The sequence below is a fragment of the Cetorhinus maximus genome, unplaced genomic scaffold (assembly GCF_964194155.1).
Source record: "Cetorhinus maximus unplaced genomic scaffold, sCetMax3.hap1.1 HAP1_SCAFFOLD_2183, whole genome shotgun sequence".
Taxonomy (NCBI): Eukaryota; Metazoa; Chordata; class Chondrichthyes; order Lamniformes; family Cetorhinidae; genus Cetorhinus; species Cetorhinus maximus.
The window spans coordinates 20,349-41,367 of record NW_027598122.1 but is presented as its reverse complement, the minus strand read 5'-3'; the positions used below and the strand labels follow the sequence as shown (position 1 = coordinate 41,367).

The 21,019-nt window shown below is 43.5% G+C and overlaps 1 protein-coding gene across 1 annotated transcript in view; it reads right to left on the bottom strand.

Annotated features, from left to right (window-relative positions):
- Positions 1–21,019, bottom strand: part of LOC144677052 (uncharacterized) — a 50,246-nt gene that overhangs the window by 10,407 nt on the left and 18,820 nt on the right. Inside the window, exon 2 of the mRNA XM_078537316.1 lies at positions 1,809–3,219. Coding sequence (XP_078393442.1) covers positions 1,809–3,014 — 1,206 coding nt within the window. The 5' untranslated portion in view covers positions 3,015–3,219. The remainder of the gene's footprint in view (positions 1–1,808; positions 3,220–21,019) is intronic.

Sequence of the window (21,019 nt, the reverse complement as noted above, 5' to 3'; positions counted from 1 at the left end):
TAGAGGTTCCACAAGATATACTGTTGTTCTGGGGCTATGTGGCCCTACAGCCTGCAGCTGGGTTGAGCCCAGTGGCTGAAACCAATCAGAAATTCACCACAGCCAACCCAAGGCCCATTAAGCAGGGCAGTTTGAAGGCAAGGGCAGATTTAGTTCATTGTTGGCAGCATGGTCATTTAAAGTTCTCACCTCACAAATATGAGTTCTGATGTGGATGAAAGCTGCCGCTCTGAAGATTTATACCTTTTAAAGATATAATCCTTTAGATTTTCAGGTATTAACCACTGACTATGTGGCTCCACTGTTTAAATAATTCAGCGACCCTTATCTGAATGTACAGTCCTAGATTATTTCATAATCACCAGCAAGCACATCCTAAAACTTACGGACCCCATGGAAAATAAAACTAGCCAATGGCTACATAAATTTTTTTAAAATACCGACTAGCTTGTTTTTATGGTTTGGAGATTTTAAGGACTTCTTCCTGAAGCTTGCGAATTAGAAACAAGGAGGCATACAAAATATAGTGTTTCAACAGATACCACAGCACAAAAGCATGGTGGCTGGTTAACATTCAGCTGAGTCCTCGAAAAGAGAGATAAGATTGAGATATGCAAGGACTTTCACCATCTTGGATGAGCCTCAGGTCCTGGAAGTAGAAATGGAGATAAGTGAAGCATACCAATCTTCTGCATCACCTTGAAGAGTTCCCTTCACCTTATAGATTCTCCCCATTGGGCAACCTGGGCTTATAGTGATAGTTAGAGGCGCAAAAGGAGTCAGGGGGTTTTAACTATCAATTTAAACAAAGAAACCACCGACATACTATCATTGTTACTCAGCTGGGAGTAGTTAGCCAACAGTAGATTAAATATAATAGTTAAACACTTTGTTAAAAATGTCATCAGCTTTCACAGCTCAAAAAAATAAAGTGAGATTCACATCAAAAATTCTGATGCAACCGAGTAGATACACTATAGAGTGAAGACTACAGAGTGCTTATGAACAGCTGTACCAGCACAGTTTGAACATTTCATCTTCCCACCAGTATATGTTTTATTGAAACCTTAGTGAGAAGTCTCCTGCCTTCTACTGTGACGTATTCAGGAACCCGCACATAAAAGTTTTCTCCATTTCAAATCAGAGCAGCAGGCCTGAGAAAGTTAGGTTTAAAGTTTTTAGGAAACCATTCACTGTTAAAGAGGTTCATGATTGAAAAGGATCTATGATTTCTATCTTCACATTTTAAAGATTCTCAGAAGGGCTACGCGTACATGACGTCACAATCTACCTGCAACCGCTCTGCCATCAAGAACCTATAGACGGGGTCTGATTAAATTTTCTCCCCTTCACCCGATTACTGCAGGTGAATGTTGGCCCGTTGTCCAGCACAAAAGACTGAGCACAATGCCAATATGACCATGATACACCAAATTCAACTGGTGGCAGAACTAGGACTACACAAGGATTGGTTGGAAGATTTGCTACAATTATTTTTATTCTGTTTTAATAAAAATATAATGGGGGTGACTGAAGTGCTGAAATATTTATCTACATTAATGCCTACTAGGATAACTCTAAATACAGTATCAGAGCTTTATGGTCTTCTTTATGTGTGCAGAGATCTTCAATTAAATTTCTAAATGTATTCTTGCCAAATTAAAAAAGGCAAACATGCCTTATCACTGGACTGCTATCCAGCCAATGATGGCTTTGAAGGCACACTACAGAGGTTGCAACCCACAAATGCTATGCCTGTTAAGGAAGCAAATTATCAGAAAAGGCGAACTAGGTTAACAAACACTCACCCTCATTTGTCTACATTCTACGTTACACAAACTGCACACGTGGGGGAACCTCAGTGCAGGGACACCATAGTAATCATTCATCAACTTGGGTTTTGGCAATCCCTTCTTCACCACTAGAACTGTTCGTTTGATTCCATGAGTACTCTCATCTCGCGAAGGTTCCATTGGATAATTCTGGGGCGGACGTTTAAAATCTTCATTCCAGGTACCTTCTCTTAGTGCTTCACGACTGTAATGCATGCTCTGGCTCTCCATCGGTCTATCCCGATAGTCGTACTGTTGCCCGTGCCCATAATCTACCACACTGCTCTGGACTTCTCTTCTGTAGTCTTTATCTTGTAGCTTGTATGGCTGATCGTAGCTGCTGGATGGTTGCTGCTTGTTCATTTTTCTCATTCTTATTTCTCTTAAAATGTATGGCATATTTTCTGGAGTAAGCTTCTCATCTGGGTAACGGCTTAGCTCTTCCAGATCTTCATTTGACAGGCCAAAGTTTGCCAAGATATTAGAGGCCTTCATTGTGTCATGAAAACGCTGAACTGCAGATCTCTGGTCTCCACTTTGAGATGCAGGCGTCCCAGAGCTCCCATATCCAGGTCGAAAACCTCCAGATGAAGGACTCTGGTAGGAGGACCACTGACCTAAGCCTACATTATTCCCAGGTTGATTCATCATTCCCATGTTCATTCCACCAAAGTTGCCTTGTGATGATCCTTGAGGTCCTATTCCCATTCCTCTTCCTCCTCCTCCTCCTCCTCCACCTCCTCCTCCTCCTCCTCCACTTCCTCCTCCCCCCATGTAGGGTCCTGAGGTATTCATGCCAAACTGGTTAGGTGGCCCTTGGCTTTGTCCAAACTGGTTAGGTGGCCCTTGGCTTTGTCCAAACTGGTTAGGTGGCCCCTGGTTTTGTCCAAACTGGTTAGATGGCCCTTGACTTTGTCCAAACTGGTTAGGCGGCCCTTGGCTTTGTCCAAACTGGTTAGGTGGTCCTTGACTTTGTCCAAACTGGTTTGGTGGGCCCTGACTCTGCCCAAACTGGTTTGGTGGGCCCTGACTCTGCCCAAACTGGTTTGGTGGGCCCTGACTCTGCCCAAACTGGTTTGGTGGACCATGACTCTGCCCAAACTGGTTTGGTGGGCCTTGATTCGGGCCAAACTGGTTTGGTGGGCCTTGATTCGGGCCAAAAGGACCTCTGGCATTGAACATGCTGATCTTCACAAGAGCTTGGTTCAAAGACGCAAGAGCTGTGTTGGATACTGTTGTCGAGGCGACCGAATTCAGCTGCTGTAGGGCCAGCTGGGCCTTTATCTGGGCGAGCTGCAAATTTGCTGAGCCTAACAGAAGCGGACTGGTAATGCCGAGGTTCAATGAATTCACTGCTGGAGCACAATTTTCCAAGAATAACGCAAAGCTGAAAGTTAAAAGACAAACATTAGATTTTTACGTTTTGGGGAAATTACACATTTAAAGGGTTTTAAAGCCAGATCAACATATTTATGCTTGACTGCTTTAAAAAAAGCTATTTTTTTTCAAGTAAACTAAACAGAAGGACACAGTTAAATCAGGACATCCAAGACATGATGAAATATGCAACTGGACATACTGAATGGTAAACACTGGAGGCTTTATGAAGCATTTCCACCTCTATACAAAACTTACAGTACATACGATGCCAGCTAACACAACTATGTAGAGATACGTTCCAGCTTTTCAAAAAGCTTAGTTTAAAAAAAAATTCAATAGCATGATTAAGCTCAAGTTATACGGAGACCCATAAGTGAACATAATGACCCCTAGGGTTGCTTCTGCAAAGAGCCCCAAGTCCACAGCATTCTGTTACACCTTTTATAAACAATCCCAGGTAACAATGAATTCTCTATGAGCTGTAAACATAATTTGAAATCACTATTATTTGTTACACAGGATGGTATCTCAGACCTATGAAATACTATACTAGTCTCAAGGAATCACCGACTTAAGACCTCTAACATTCCATGCATTGAAGAGCTATGGCAGATTTCTAACCTTTTCACTCAATGTGGCCCTACCAATAATAACCCAATCTTTTAAATTGCTAATACTTCAAATGAATTCACATATCAGGCCTGTTCTGGGGTCAGGCGGATAGATGCGCTTCTGCACGTTCAATCTTCCTTTCTGACAGTCAACATATCTTCAAAGTGCTTCGTTCTAGAATAACCTAAGGGCTAACACAAGTTCCACCTACCCCAAAGACAGTCCAGGCCTCAAACAACAGGAGCGTTTGGTTCAGTTGATACCACTGAATACTTGAGCTTAAGCCCCACTACAAACAATCGAAGCTTGCACTCAAGTGCAGTACTGAGGTGGTGTGGGTGATGCCATCTTTCACAGAGAACCATGGATGTTTGTGATCCTTCCCATGGTGTAACAGCCCTGACCAATATCAAGCTCGGTCATTAGGGTGAGGTACTGGAAAGGTGTAAGCACTGTAGAAGTTTACAGCAGCTGGACAGCACTTTTAGGAAGGGATGAGAATAGAAACATAAGCAAGTGCTGACATTTTGTACTTTATTTGCATAACCAATTACAGAATGCCAGACAATTATCCTACTCAACAGTCAGTAAGGTAGCAAAATGCCAGGTTACTGCTTCTGCCCTCATCTAGCAAAAGCTTTACCATAATTGCAAAATGCTGGTTCAGTTGGTAACACTCATGCCTCAAAGTTAAAGTCACAGTTTCAAGTCCCACTCCAGGAACTTAACATATAATACAGGATGCACTTCAATACAGTATTAATGGAGCTCTGTATTGAACTGTTAAACAGGAGCTGGCTGCCTGTTTAGGTCTGAAGCACTTGGTCGTGGAAATCATTCCTCCCTCAGCAGCCATTTGATGTTTGTGGGACCATCACATATGCCCACATAAGTTACTGTACTTCAAAAATAATTGGCTCAAAAGGTTAGAAATGTATTGAGGATGTGATAAGTTCACTTTAGTGATTCATGTTTTTCTCTTAAAAAATACAAAACACCAGCCAAACAGTTAAGGCAGAGTTTATGGTTTTCTAATACACTCATGTGAAGCACTAACGCATTAAAAGGTGCTGCTTTCTGCTTGCACAAGGAATGCAACTGAGTTATACAGACCAGGAAAATTAAAGGTTCAATCACCTAGTATTTCAGTAAGTGCATCTAAACTGCTATTGTCTGAGCACACCTGGGCTCGGTGAAAAGGAGTTGCAAGGTAGGGTGAGTAAGGTTGCCAGGTAAACTGCTATCCAGTGATCCCTTTTGGATTCCCACAAGCCTGGAAAGCATAGAAGTGGACTTAGCCGGGAGGCCCATGCTTGAATAACCTGCTCACTCATTCCAAAGTGCACAAAGACTGGCCATTTGGTTGTGATTTCAGAATGTGACCAATATCCCAAGCATTCCCAACAAGGAGTCAACTTCTTCAAGATAAGGTGTGAGAAAACTGCCAGAGGAAGAAATAAAAATGTTTTAAACAAAGTTGTTACACTAAAACAAATAGAACATTACAGCAAAAACAAGTCAGAGGAGATTGCAATCAAATTGTACAGTATGCTGATCAGGCTGCACCTTGAATAGAGCATCTGATTGTGGTTGCCAAGATACAAAGGAGGCATTTAAGTGGAAGCAATGAAGAGTTATGAGGCTGATCCCCAGTGCCAGGACTCCCAGCTTTGAGGCATGTTTTATAGTAAATGGTACAAGAAGCCAGGAGGCTCTTTGTAAAATAGTATTGTGATAAGACAAAAACACAAGTTCAAGGTGGGAAGCTCTTTAGACCAAGCGTGATGGAGTGGACTTCCAGGCAGAGAAGTGGAGATGGAAATTCTGATCTTTCTAAAAAAAGAAAGATAGGGCTGAATGACCTTCCTTGTCCAAAGTTACTTTGGACCCATATCCAATATTCTTCTGGGCAAAGGGCATTTTGATTTTAATATGATATATATATAGTTAAATACTTATACCACATCTGCAGTATTAACGCAAAAAGTAGCATCATGACTGAAACAACTTTTAATAAAAACGCCACCACTCTAACTTCAATCTTGATACCTTGGAGTTCAAGTTCTCTATATCGTTCAAGCTCTGCCTCAGTAGTTAAACAGCAGCTGTAGTCATTCTACAGTGAGTTACCTTGTTGCACCCTAGTGAAACGTGGAGACTTGCACCAAGAGAAATGCAAATATATTCCTAAATATGATCAGGCTAGAATGCATCCAGGCTTAACTGTGGCACTCTCCATGGTGAAAGGTCCAGTCAGAGTTTACTTTCTCCTAATTCTTTCAAGGAATGTGGGTGTTGCTGGCCAGACCAGCATTTGTTGCCAATCATTAATTCCCTTTGAAGTGGTGGTGAGCCTCCTTTTGATTGCTGCACACTAGTGCTGTTAGGAAGGGAGTTCCAAGATTCTGGCCCAGTGACAGTGAAGGAACAGCAATATAGTTCCAAGTCAGGATAGTTTGCAGCTTGGAGGGGTACTTGCAGGTGGTGGCTTCTAATGCACCTGCTGCCCTTGTCGTTCTAGGTAGGAGAAGTTGTGAATTTGGAAGGTGGTGTCAAAGAAGGCATGCCAAGTTGCTGCAGTGTATCTTGTATATGGAATACACTGCTGCCACTATGCAATGCTTGGGAGAGTGAATATTGAAGGTTGTTGATGGGGTGCAGATCAACAGGGCTGCTTTGTCCTGAACGGTGTCAAGCTTCTTGAGTATTGTTGGAGCTGCACTCATCCGGGCAAGTGGAGAGTATTCCATCATGACTTGTGCCTTGTAGATGGTGGACAGACTGAGGAGAGAAGTGAGGTACTCACCGCAAAATTCATAACCTTTGAACTATTCTTGTAGCCACAGCATTTAAATGGCTGGTCCAGTTTAGTTTCTGGTCAACGGTAACCCCCAGTTTGTTGATAGTGGGGCGATTCAGCAATGGTATTGCCATTGAATGTCAAGAGATGGTTGGATTCTCTTTTGTTGGAGATGACATCGCCTGGCACTTGTGCAGTGCGAGCATTATATGCCACTTGTCAGCCCAAGCCTGAATGTTGTGCAGCTCTTGATGCAAATGGAAATGGACTGTTTCAGTATCTGAGGACTTGCGAATGATACCAAACACTGTGCAATCAGCAGCGAACATCCCCACTTCTGACATATGGAGAGAAGGTCATTGATAAAGCAGCAGATGGTTGGGGCCTAGGACACTATCCTAACAAGCTCTTGCAGTGATTTCCTGAGACTGAGATAACTGGTCTCCTACAATCGTAACCATTTTCCTTTGTGTTCGTTATGACTCCAACCAGATTCCCATCAACTTTGCCAGGGTTCTTTGGTGCCACACTCTGTCGAATGCTACCTTCACATCAGGAGCAGTCATTCTCACCTCACTTCTTGAGTTCAGCACTTTTATCCATGTTTGGGCCAAGTCTTTAATGAGGTCGGAACCCAAACTGAGCATTAGTGAGGTTATTGCAGTATAACTACTGCACGATAACATTATTGATGATACCTTCCATCACTTTGCTGATACTCAAGGGTAGACTGATAGGGCGGTAACGGGCCGGGTTGGATTTTTTTTTGCTTTATTCTATCATGGGATGTGCATGTCACAGAATCTCACAGTGCAGAAGAGGCCCTTCGGCCCATCAAGTCTGCACTGACACATGAGAAATACCTGACCTACCTACCTAATCCCATTTACCAGCACTTGGCCCATAGCCTTGAATGTTATGACGTGCCAAGTGCTCATCCATATACTTGTTAAAGGATGTGAGGCAACCCGCCTCCACCACCCTCCCAGGCAGTGCATTCCAGATCGTCTGGGTAAAAAAGTTTTTCCTCACATTCCCCCCTACACCTCCTGCCCCTCACCTTGAACTTATGCCCCCTTGTGACTGACCCTTCAACTAAGGGGAACAGCTGCTCCATGTCACTGGCAAGGCCAGCATTTGCTACCCATCTCTAATTGCCCTTGAACTGAATGGCTTGCTAGACCATTTCAGAGGGCAGTTAAGAGTCAATCACATTGCTGTGGGTCTGGAATCATGTGCAGTCCAGACAAGGATGGCAGATTTCCTTCCCTAAAGGACATGAGTGAACCAGATGGGTTTCTTCATGATAATCTCCTGAGAATAGCTTTATATGCCAGATTTATTAACTGAAGTCAAATTCAACCAGCTGCAACATCCCCACAGCATTAGCCTGGGCCCCTGGATTATTAGTCCAGCGGCATTACCACTACACCGCCATCTTCCTTTATTTGTCCTGTTTCTTATGGACAGGACGTACCCAGGCAGTTTTCCACATTGTCGGGTAAATGCCAGTATTGTAGCTGCCTGCAACAGCCTGACTAAGGGTGAAGCTAGTTCTGGGGCACAAGTCTTCAGTACTACAGCCAGGGAATTGTCAGGGCCCAAAGCCTTTGCAGCATCCAGTGCCTTCAGCCATTCCTTGATATCATGTGGAGTGAACTGAATTAGCTAAATACTGGCATCTGTGTTAAAAAATGGCATCCTGACCAAATCTGACAGTACTTGCCATCCATACTGATAGCATGCAACCATAAATGCTGGACAATTAACGATAACCATTGCCTTCATTGACCACAGTAGTCAATTACAACCTATTAGACACAACTGCTATTTCAAGCTCTTTAATAAGCATCTCAGTAATGGACAATAACCTTAATTATTTAATTTTCGGTACGTGCCCCTTTAAAAACTTTGTAAGCAAACTTTGTTTTCTTCAAAATGAGTACTTACATACGTCTTATTGTATACTATAATAAGCATTGAAGAGGTATGCGGGCCTAAATACTAAATTAAATGCTGGCCTAGTCAGTGATGCCCACATCCCGTGAAAGAGTAAAAAAAAGTATTGCAAATGTAACAGGATAGCAAACGGCTAGAATGCAGGCTCTTAAGAAAATGTTGGTGATATTTTCATTACATCTAGCCACTGTTCATTGATAGGAACTGCAAGAGGAAAAGTCACAGGGGTCTTCATTCACAAATAGGAACAGACATAGTATTATTCTATTAAATAACTGATTCTCCTGCCATTCTTCAGCAAATCACCCACATCACCACTCCTGGCCTCTTCAATATCCTTCCTAGATGTCTTTTTCCCCTTTCCTCTCCACCACCAACTCTCCCCTCCTCCAGTACTCTCTCTGCCTGGATGCCCGTTTCCCCAAAGTATTTCTTTCGATTCTCTATTGCTCTCCTCTTTTGCTCTCCTTTACAATTGCCTGACCTGATATCATCTCATCTTCCTCTGGCCCTGAAATCTCTCACTGTGGAAACATGCAAAAAGGTCTGGACAATAAAGCAAAGAAAGTAACACCGAACTTGAGTATTGCTGAAAAAAAAGACGTCAAGGCTTTGTGTCTTGCACTCGTCGGGACACTTCGCAAGAATACCAACATAAGCGGAAAACAACAATTTATTCTGTATGTGAAAAGGGTGCTGATTGGTAGAAGCGCTGTCATGGAGAATGCACCAGTGACAGTGACTGACAGTTAACTGCCAAGCATCGTTTGAAATTTAAACCAAGCAGCTTGACCCTGATTGGTCAAGGAAATGCCCTGAGGAATGAATCAACGAATGACTCACTTATTTTGTTTAGCTGAAACAGGCACAGTGTGTGTACATGTTCCTTCTGTCTGCAAAAACAAGGTCTGAAATGCTCGAGTTGCCAAGTTCATAAGTTCAATGAAAACTGATTCAGGCAATAGTGGCGGGTCGAGATCGCCCATGATATAGTGCTGCAGCGCAAATATCTATGGCGTCCTTAAGTGGAACATTGGTGAATAGGCTAGCAATGTCAAATGAGCACGTGGACATAGCATTTACTATCGGTATGCAAGTCCTGTATGGCCTTCACAAATGTGAAGGAGTCCTTCACCGCGTGTGGGAAAAACTTGGTCAAAACTGGTTATAATACACCCAGCAATTTGACGCATTTGCGTGTACTGGAAGCTATATATATTAATACACAGGGCCCCGTTCTTTGCAGACAGAAAGAACATGTACACACATTGCGCCTGCTTCAGCTAAACAAAATAAGTGACAGTCATTTGCTGGCTCATTCCTCGGGATAATGTCTTGACCAATCAGGGTCAAACTACCTGGTTTAAATTTCAAACAATGCTTGGCAGTTAACTGTCAGTCACCATCACTGGTGCATTCTCCATGGCAACGCCTCTACCAATCAGAGTCCACTGGCTAACCAATCAGCACTTTCTTCACATAGAGTATAAATTGTTTACCCCATATACTGGTATTCTTGCGAAGTGTCCTGATGAGTGCAAGACAAAAAAGCTTAGACATGACTCTTTTCACCAATGCAAAAGTAACACCATGGAAGATACATTGACAAGCCAAAATGCCCAAAGAGAAATGAAAATGACTAGGGTGCCAGACCCAGGTGGAAGCTAAGGTGCAGTCAGAAAAATGATAAATATGGTGAGGAGAGGAGTGGAACTGGGTGCAAGGCGAAACAGCAGGCACCCTATGAGACTACGGCAGTTGCAGAAACCAGTAGAATGCCAGAGAGGTGGAGGGCTGAAAGAAATGGTAATGGTTAGGAGAGGCCACCAAAAAAAAAGTAGGGTAGCAGAGGCAAGACCAACAGGGTGAAAGAGCAAGTCCAGAGCCAGGTAAACAAACTGGCAAGTGGATATCAGGAGGAACATAGCTGGAGATGGTGTTGACATGGGAGAATGCAGCAAGACCAGAGACTAAATGGGTGAGTGTGCCAATGCCAGTGGAGCGGAACGGTAGTGGAGTAAAAAAGTAGGGCTTGGATTAGAAAACAGGTTTGGGAAGTCTAGCCTGATGGTGAGCAGTGATCTGCTAATCTTGCACAAATTAAAGGATTTGCAATATTTGCCTTTACATAGGGAAATAGAAACAAGTGAGCCATTCAGCCCATCAATTAGATCATGCCAGATCTGTACACCATTGTTCTATATCCCTTAATACAAACATAAACCTAATAGAATAACTGAATAACTACAGCATAGGAGGCAGCCATTTAGCTCATCATGTCTGTGTCGGTTCTGAAAGCAACTCAGCTAGCCCCACTCCTATGCCTCTTCCCCGTAACCTTGCAGATCTTCTCTTCAGCTAATTATCCAATTCCCTTTGAAAAACTATGATTGAATCCATCTTCACCACACAGCGCAGTGCATTCCAGGTCCTAGCCACTTGCTGCCTTGATTTTAATGTCCCTTCTAGTTCTTTTGCCAATCTCTAAAATCAGTGCCCTCTGGTTCTCAACCCTTCCGCAAGTAGGTTCTTGATTGGTAAGGGGATCAAAGGTTACGGGGAGAAGGCGGGAGAATGGGGTTGAGAAACTTATCAGCCATGATTGAATGGCGGAGCAGACTCAATGGGCCGAATGGCCTAATTTCTGCTCCTGTCTTATGGTCTCTCTATATACTCTCTCCAGACATTTCATGATTCTAATTACCTCTATCAAATCTCCTTCGAACGTTTTCTTCTCAAAGGAAAACAACCCCAGCTTTGGCCAATCTATCTATGCAGTTGAAGTCTCTCATTCTCAGAAACATTCTCAAGAAATCTTTTCCGCACCCAATCTAATTCTTTAACGTCCTTAGACCATAAGACGTAGGAGCAGAAGTAGGCCATTTGGCCCATTGAGTCTGCTCTGCCATTCAATGAGATCATGGCTGATCTGATAATCCTCAACTCTACTTTCCTGCCTTTGATTCCCTTAGAACCAGAGAACCATAGAACACTACAGCACAGAAAACAGGCCATTCGGCCTTTCTAGTCTGTGCCGAAATATTATTCCGCTAGTCCCATTGACCTGCACCTAGTCCATAACCCTCCAGACCTCTTCCATCCATGTATCTATCCAATTTATTCTTAAAACTTAAGAGTGAGCCCGCATTTACCATGTCAGATGGTAGCTCATTCCACACTCTCACCACTCTGAGTGAAGAAGTTCCCCCTAAACCTTTCCCCTTTCACCCTAAAGCCATGTCTTCTCGTGTTTATCTCTCCTAATCTAAGTGGAAAGAGCATACTCGCATTTACTGATTAAAAATGTCTATCTCAGCCTTGAGTATACTTAATGACCCAACCCTCTGGAAAAGAATTCCACAGATTCACTACCCACTGAGAGAATAATCCTAATCTCTGTTTTAAATGGGTGACCCCTTACTCTGAGATTATGCCCTCTGGTCCTGGGCTCTCCCACAAGGGAAAACAACCTCTCAGCATTCACCCTGTCAAGCCCTATAAGAATCTTATTTCTCAATAAGGTCGCCTCTCATTCTTCTAAACTTCAAGGAGTACAGGCCCAACCTACTCAATCTCTCCTCATAAGAAAATCCCCCCCGTACCCGGGATCAACCTAGTGAATCTTCTCTGTACTGCCCCCATTGCTAGCACATCTTTCCTAAGATAAGGGGACCAAAACTGTTCACAGTATTCCAGGTGTGGTCTAACTAGTGCCTTGTATAACTTTAGCAAGACTTCCCCTATTTTTATACTCCATTCCCTTTGAAATAAAGGCCAACATTCCATTTGCATTCCCTATTACCTGCTGAACTTGTATGCTAGCTTTTTAGGATTCATGCACGAGGACCCCCAAATCCCTCTGTGCTGCAGCTTTTTGCAGTCTTTTTCCTCTTTTTTCATCCATGGGATGTGGGCTTCACTGGCTGGGCCAGCATTTACTGCCCATCCCTAATTGCCCTCGGGAAGGTGGTGTTGAGCAGCCTTCTTGAACCGCTGTAGTCCATGTGATGTAGGTACACCCAAATTGCTGGTGGGAGTTCCTGTATTTTGACCCAGCAACAGTGAAGGAACAGCAATATATTTCCAAGTCAGGATGGTGAGTGACTTGGATGGGAACTTCCAGGTGGTGGTGTTCCCATCTATCTGCTGCCCTTGTCCTTCGAGATGGTAGTGGTCATGGGTTTGGAAGGTGCTGTCGAAGGAGCCTTGGTGAATTCCTGCATTGCATCTTGTAGATAGTACACACTGCTGCTACTGTGTGTCGGTGGTGGAGGGAGCGAATGTTTGTGGATGTGGTGCCAATCAAGCGAACTGCTTTGTCCTGGATGGTGTCAAGCTCCTTCAGTGTTGTGGGAGCTGCACTCATCCAGGCAAGGGGGGAGTGTTCCATCACAATCCTGACTTGTGCCTTGTAGATGGCGGACAAGCTTTGGGGAGTCAAGAGGTGGGCTACTCATCACACGATTCCTAGCCTCCGACTTGCTCTTGTTGCCACAGTATTTATATGGTTAATCCAGTTCAGTTTTTGGTCAATGGTAATCCCCAGGATGTTGATGAGTGGGTGATTCAGTGATGGTAATGCCATTGAACATCAAGGAGGCAATGGTTGGATTTTCTCTTGTTGGAGATGGTCACTGCCTGACACTTGTGTGACGTGAATGTTACTTGCCACTTGTCAGCCCAGGCCTGTACATTGTCTAGGTCTTGCTGCATTTGGACATGGACTGCTTTAATATCTGAGTCGTCGTGAATGGTGAACATTGTGCAATCATCAGTGAACATCCCCACTTCTGACCTTATGATGCAAGGAAGGTCATTGATGAAGCAGCTGAAGGTGGTTAGGCCCAGGACACTAGCCCAAGGAACTCCTGCTGTGATGTCCTTGAACTGAGATGACTGACCTCCAACAACAACCACCATCTTCCTTTGTGCTGGGTATGGCTCCAACCTGCTGAGAGTTATCCCATCCGATTCCCGCTGACTCCAGCTTTGTAATTGTTCCTTGATGCCACACTCTGTCACTCTTACCTCACCTTCAAATAAGGTGTTTAAATAATATTCAGCTTTTCTATTCTTCCTGCCAAAGTGCATAACCTCACATTTTCCCACATTATATTCCATCTGCCAACTTTTTGCCCACTCACTTAACCTGTTTATATCCCTCTATAGACTCTTTGCGTCAGCCTTCCCACCTATTTTTGTGTCATCCACAAACTTGGCGATAGTGCATTCATTTCCCTCATCTGAGTCATTAATATATATTGAAAATAATTTTGGCCCCAGCACTGATCCCTCTGGCACTCCACTAGTTACAGGTTGCCATCTTGAAAATGCCCCCCTTATCCCAACTCTTCTATTAGTTAGCCAATCCTCTATCCATGCTAATATACTGCCCCCAACAACATGGACTCATCTTATTAAGTAGCCTTATGTGCAGTACCTTATTGAACGCCTTTTGGAAATCCAAATATATTACATCTACTAGTTCTCCTTTATCTATCCTGCTTGTTACCTCAAAGATTTCTAAAAAATTTGTCAGGCATCATTTCCCCTTCATGAAGCCACGATGGCTCTGCTTGATTAAATTATGCATTTCTAAGTGCCCTGCTATTACATCCTTTATAATAGACTGTAACATTTTCCCAATGATCGATGTTAAGCTAACTGGCCTATAGTTACCTGTTTTTTTGTCTCCCTCCCTTTTTCAATAAAGGTGTTTGTTACATGGGCAGTTTTCCAGTCCTCTGGGACTTTTCCAGAATCTAAGGATTCTTGGAAGATTACTATCAGTGTATCCACTATATCTGTAGCTACTTCCTTTAATATCCTAGGATGCAACCCATCTAGGCCAGGAGGGTTATCGGCCTTTAGCCCCATTAGTTTCCCTAGTACTTTTCTCTAGTAATAGTTATTCTATTTATTTCCTCTCCCCCTTTTGCCCCTTGATTTAGTATTTTTGGAATACTATTTGTGTCTTCTACCGTGAAGACTGCTGCAAATTATTTATTCAACTCCTCTGCCATTTCCTGGTTCCCCATTATTATTTCCCCCGCCTCATTCTCTAAGGGACCTATGTTTACTTTGGCCTCTCTCTTCCTTGTTATATCTTTAAAGAAGCTCTTACTGTCCTTTTTTATATTACTTGCTAGTTTACCCTCAGTTTATTTTTTCCCTCTTCATTATTTTATTGGTCATCTTTTGTTGGTTTTTAAAACTTTGTCAATCTTCTGGCTTACCACTAATCTTTGCCACATTGTATGTTTTTTCTTTCAATTTGATACACTCCTTAACTTCCTTGGTTAACCATGGTTGGGGGGTTTATCGCGTTCCTGGAAACCTCCTTTCTCACTGGGCTATATCTTTGTTGTGAGTCATGAACTATTTTCTTAAATGTCTGCCATTGTTCATGAACCATCTTTTCTGCTAAACTCCTTTCCCAGTCCACTTTGTCCTCATTCCTTTGCAATTACTCTTATTTAAGTTCAGCACAGTTGTTTCCAACCCAAGTTTCTCACTCTCAAACTGAATGCTAAATTCTACCACGTTATGGTCACTGCTTCCTATGGGATCTTTTACTCAGATCATTTATTAAACCTGCCTCATTACACATTACCAGATCCAAAATAGCCTGAACCCTAGTTGGATCCACAACGTATTGTTCTAGGAAACTGTCCCAAATACACTATGAATTCTTGCTCGTGGTTACCTCAGCCAATTTGATTTTCCCAATCTACATGATTAAAGTAACCCATGATTAATGTACTGCTTTTTTTACATGCCCCTCATTATCTCCTGATTTATTCTCTGTCCTACAGGAAAGCTGTTAGGGGACCTACAGGCTACTCCCACCAGTGTCGTCGTCTTCTTGTTATTTCTTACCTCCACCCATATGGATTCTACATCTTCTGATCCAAGATCATTTCTTGTTATTGTACTTATATGCCATCTCGTACCAACAAGGCTACTCCACCACCCTTTCCTTCCTGCCTGTCCTTTCGAAAAGTCACTTATCCCTGAATATTTAGTTCCCAACTTTAATCTCTTTGTAACCATGTCTCCGTAATGGTTATAAGATCATACCCATTAACCTCTATTTGTGCCGTTAATTCATTTTTGTTCCAAATACTACATGCATTTAAGTAAAGAGCCATTCGTTCCCCCCTGCCCCACTTGACCCTATGTGTTGTTTTTTTTAATGTTTGGACACACTGTCCCTTCCTGTCACACTCTGGGCATCATTGCCTAAATAGCTGTCCTGCAATGCTGCCAAATCCTTTTGTTTTGTAAGCCTACAAGTTTTGTAAGTTCTCCAGAACCCTCCCCTCTATTTAGTTTAAAACCCTCTCTACAGCCCTAGTTATTCGATCCGCCAGGACACGGATCCCAGCACGGTTCAAGTGAAGTCCATCCCACTGGAACAGCTCCCTTCTACCCCAGTACTGGTGCCATTGTCCCACAAAATGAAACCCATTTCTTCCACATCAATCTTTGAGACAAGCATTTAACTCCTTGACTTTATATACCCTATGCCAGTTTGCCCATGGCTCAGTTAGTAATCCCAAGATTATTACTTTGGGTGCTCTGCTTTTTAATTTAGCTCCTAACTGTTCAAATTCTTTCAGCAGAATCTCCTTTCTAGTCCTCGCAATGTCATTGGTACCAACATGGACGACAACTGGATCCCTCCCCTCCCACTTCAAGTTCCACTGCAGCCTGAAGAGATGTCCTTAACCCTGGCACCGGGCAGGAAACACAGCCTTCGGGACTCATGCTCACGGCTGCAGAGAATAGTATTTATCCCCTTAATTATACTATCCCCTGTCACTACCATGTTCCCATTTCCTCCCCCCCCACTCGAATGGCTCCCTATACTACAGGGCTGTGGTCAGTTCGTTCACTCTGCCTGCAGTCCCTGTTCTCATCCACACAGCTTGCAAGAACCTCATAATTGCTGGACAATTGCAGGGGCTGAGGCTCCTTGAACGCTACCCCCTAGGGTCCCCCATACCTGCCTCACCTGCAGTCACACCCTCCTGTCCCTGATCTTAATACTGATCCACTCCTCCATCACCCCCTACACCTCAACCCCCTCCCACAAACTGCAGGAACAGGACCTCATCTTCCGACTAGGCACTTTACAGCCTTCCTGACTTAATACTGAGTTCAACAATTTCAGATCATGAACTCTCTCCTCCATCCCCACCTCCTTTCTCCAATAATTTATAATTTTTTTGCAATTATATATTTTTCTTTTCCCTATTTTTAAATTTATTTCGATCTGTTGCTTCATCTCCATCTTTTAGCTCATTTCGATCCCTTCCCCCCACCCCACCCGCACTAGGGCCATCTCCCACTAGCTTGCTTCCCTTAATGTCCCCATTAGCACATCCTTAGATAATATCACCACCATCAACACCCCTTTGTCCTTTTGTTTATGACATCTTTGGCAGTCTCTTCTTGGCCTCCACCTATCACTGGCCCCCTATCGAGCTCTCCTGTCCCACCCCCTTCTACCAGCTTATATTTCATCTCCTTTCTATATGTCTTAGTTCTGATGAAGGGTCATACGGACTCGAAACATTAACTGTATCCCTCTCCGCAGATGCTATAAGACCTGCTGAGTTTTTCCAGGTATTTTTGTTTTTGATCTTATACTTGTTTTTAGGAGAAAATAAAGACTAGAGGCCTAAACACAAGCTATAGACCTTAATTTTACTTTGAAGACTAGAAATACTCACCAATCCAACTCACCAGTCAGCTGCTCTCCCTGCTCTGTGTTTAAAATGAATTCTCCACACTCACCTCACTCTTGTGCCCAGAATTGGACACAAAACTTTAGTTGAGCTTAAACCAGTGTTCTATGAAAGTACATCATAGTTCCCTCACTTATGTACTCCATGTCTCTTATCTATAAATTATTTATTTACAAGAGGTTTAATTTCAACTGACGCAGAATCCACTGCTTTTTGCAGAGCACTCTAGATTTCAAGCACATCTTCTGAAAATGAAAGCTTCATTTCATTCCTAAATTACCTAGCTCTTATTTTAAGACTATGCCCCTTCCTTCTCTATTTCTCCACTGGAAAGAATATTTTCTCTTGATCCAGATTGAGTACGATAGCATAGTGGTTATGGTACCGGACAACATGGATACAAAATCGGCTGAAAACTAGGAAGCAGAAGGTAATGGTCAATGGATATTTTTCAGGCTGGAGAAAGGTTTGTAGTGGAGTTCCCCAGGGGTTGGTATTGGGACCCTTGCTTTTCCCGATATATATTAACGACCTAGATCTTGGTGTGCAGGGGACAATTTCAAAGTTTGCGGATAATACGAAGCTTGGGAGTGTTGAAAACTGCGAGGACAGTGTAGAGCTTCAAGGGGACAAAGCCAAGTTGGTGGAGCCCCTTGTCCTCACTTATCACCCCACCAGCCTCCGCATTCAAAGGATCATCCTCCGCCATTTCCGCCAACTCCAGCACGATGCCACCACCAAACACATCTTCCCTTCACCCCCCCTGGCGGCATTCAGTAGGGATCGTTCCCTCCGGGACACCCTGGTCCACTCCTCCATCACCCCCTACTCCTCAACCCCCACCTATGGCACCTCCCCATGCCCACGCAGAAGATGCAACACCTGCCCCTTCACTTCCTCTCTCCTCACCGTCCAAGGGCCCAAACACTCCTTTCAAGTGAAGCAGCATTTCACTTACATTTCCCCTAACTTAGTCTACTGCATTCGTTGCTCCCAATGCGGTCTCCTCTACATTGGAGACACCAAACGCAAACTGGGCAACCGCTTTGCAGAACACCTGCGGTCTGTCCGCAAGTAACACTCCACCCTGCTCTCTTGCCCACATGTCTGTCCTTGGCTTGCTGCATTGTTCCAGTGAAGCCCAACGCAAACTGGAGGAACAGCACCTCATCTTCCAACTAGGCACTTTACAGCCTTCCGGGCTGAATATTGAATTCAACAACTTTAGATCTTAAACTCCCCCTCCCCCCATCCCCACCCCGTTTCTTCCCCCTCCCTTTCGTTTTTTTTCAATAATTTATATAGATTTTTCTTTTCCCACCTATTTCCATTATTTTTAAATCTACAACTAATACCTTCAGTCTTTCCACCCCACCCCCACTAGAGCTGTACCTTGAGTGTCCTGCGATCCATTCTTAATTAGCACATTTTCTTAGATAATATCACCACCTGCAACACCTCTTTGATTCTTTTGTCTGTGACATCTTTTGATTATCTGCTCCTATCACTGCTTGCTTGTCCCTACAACCACCCCCCCCACTCAACTTCTCTCCCCCCAACCTTAAACCAGCTTATATTTCACCCCTCTCCTAACTATACTCAGTTGTGTTGAAGGGTCATGAGGACTCAAAACGTCGACTCTTTTCTTCTCCGCCGATGCTGCCAGACCTGCTGAGTTTTTCCAGGTAATTCTGTTTTTGTTGTGGTGGAGTGGGCAGGTAGGTGGCAGATGAAGTTCAATGTGGAGAAGTGTGAGGTGATGTATTTTGGTAGGAGAAACATGGAGAGACAATGTAAAATAAGGGGTGAAATTTTAAAGGGGGGTGCAGGAGCAGAAAGACTTGGGTGCACATGTACATGGATCATTGAAGGTTGCAGGACAGGTGGAAAGAGCAGTTAATAAAGCATATAGTATCCTGGGCTTTATTAACAGGGGCATAGAGTACAAGAGCAAGGAGGTTATGCTGAATTTATATACGACACCCGTTAGACCTCAGCTGGAGTATTCTGTACAGTTCTGGGCGCCACATTATAGGAAGGATGTGGACACATTGGAGAAAGTGCAGAAGAGGTTTAAAAGAATGGTTCCAGGGATGAGAAACTTCAGCTATGAGAATCAATTGGAGAGGTTGGGACTGTTCTCCTTGGAGAGAAGGCGGCTAAGAGGGGATCTGACAGAGATGCTAAAAATCATGAGGGGGCTGGACAGAATAGATAGGGAGAAGCTATTCCTGCTCGTAAAAGGATCAAGAACGAGGGGGCACAGATTTAAAGTGATTTGCAAAAGAAGCAAATATGACATGAGAAAAGACTTTTTCACACAACGAGTCGTTCGGGTCTGGAATGCACTGCCTGGAAGTGTGATGGTGGCAGGTTCAATTGAGGCATTCAAGAGGGAATTAGACGATTACTTGAATAGAAACAACGTGCAGGAGTACAGGGGAAAAGGCAGGGCAATGGCAATAGGTCATAATACTCATTTGGAGAGCGGGTGCAGACACGATGGGTCAACTGGCCTCCTTCTGTGCCTTTAAAATTCTGTGATGTGGCTGACTCCAAATTACCCTCTGAAATACCCTAGTAAGCCACTCAGAGGTATCAAAACCACTATAACGAATTCAACGGTTCAAATGGGTGGCTCACCATCACCTTATCAAGGTCCATTAGAGATGGATAATAAATGCTGACCTTGCCAGCGATTCCTACATCCCATGAATGAATAGATCCCTTTGTCATCTATTAGAGCACCACTCTAAAAGGGAATAGGTGTCCACATTAAGTTTATGCACCCTACCCAATTTAATTCCTTTAAACCTCAGTAACATTCTAGTGAATCTGCAATGTGCCTCTTCAAAGGCCAATATATCTGCCTGTGGTCCAAAGCTAAATGCAGTGCACCACATGGGGTCTGACCCAGGTTCTATACACCTGAAGCATCACTCCCTCACTTCTGAATTCCAATCCCTCTACACCCAAGACACAGACCACCGTTTTATTAGGGTTGAGAACAGCAGAGCAAACATTTCACTAGCCTTTCTGAGTAATTTGTGTCAGCCGTGCCTCAGTTGGTGGCACATTTACCTCTGAATCAGAAGGTCCTAGGTTCATGTCCCATTCCAGGGCTTGAACACAAACAGTCTAGGTTGAAACTCCAGTGCAGCAATAAGGGAAGGCTGCACTATTGGAGGTGCCATCTTTTGGATGAGACATTAAACTGAGGCTCCATCTGCTCAGTCAGGTGGATGTAAAAGATCCCATGGCACTATTGCGAAGAAGTTCTCCCCAGCGTCCTGGCCAATATTTATCCCTCAATCAACATCACAAAAAGGTTATCTGGTCATTAACACACTGCTGTTTGTGAGAGTTTGCCAAGCCCAAATTAGCTGCCGCATTTCTTACAATGCAACAATGTCTACACTTCAAAAGTAGTACTCCATTGGCTGTAAAGTGCTTTGAGAAGTCCTGTGTTAGTGAAATGCACTGTATATTTGTGTACTAGCTTTCAGCGATGTATATTTAGGAGTTATTTAAGTTTTATTAACCCAACATTCCTCTTACACCACTCTAATTCTCTCCCAGCCTAGTTACTACATCTCCCTTTTCTGGTCCCGATTTGTAATATTTATTAAAAAAGGAAATAATTGTAAATGAACTTAACAATATACAATAGGATTTAGGTTAGC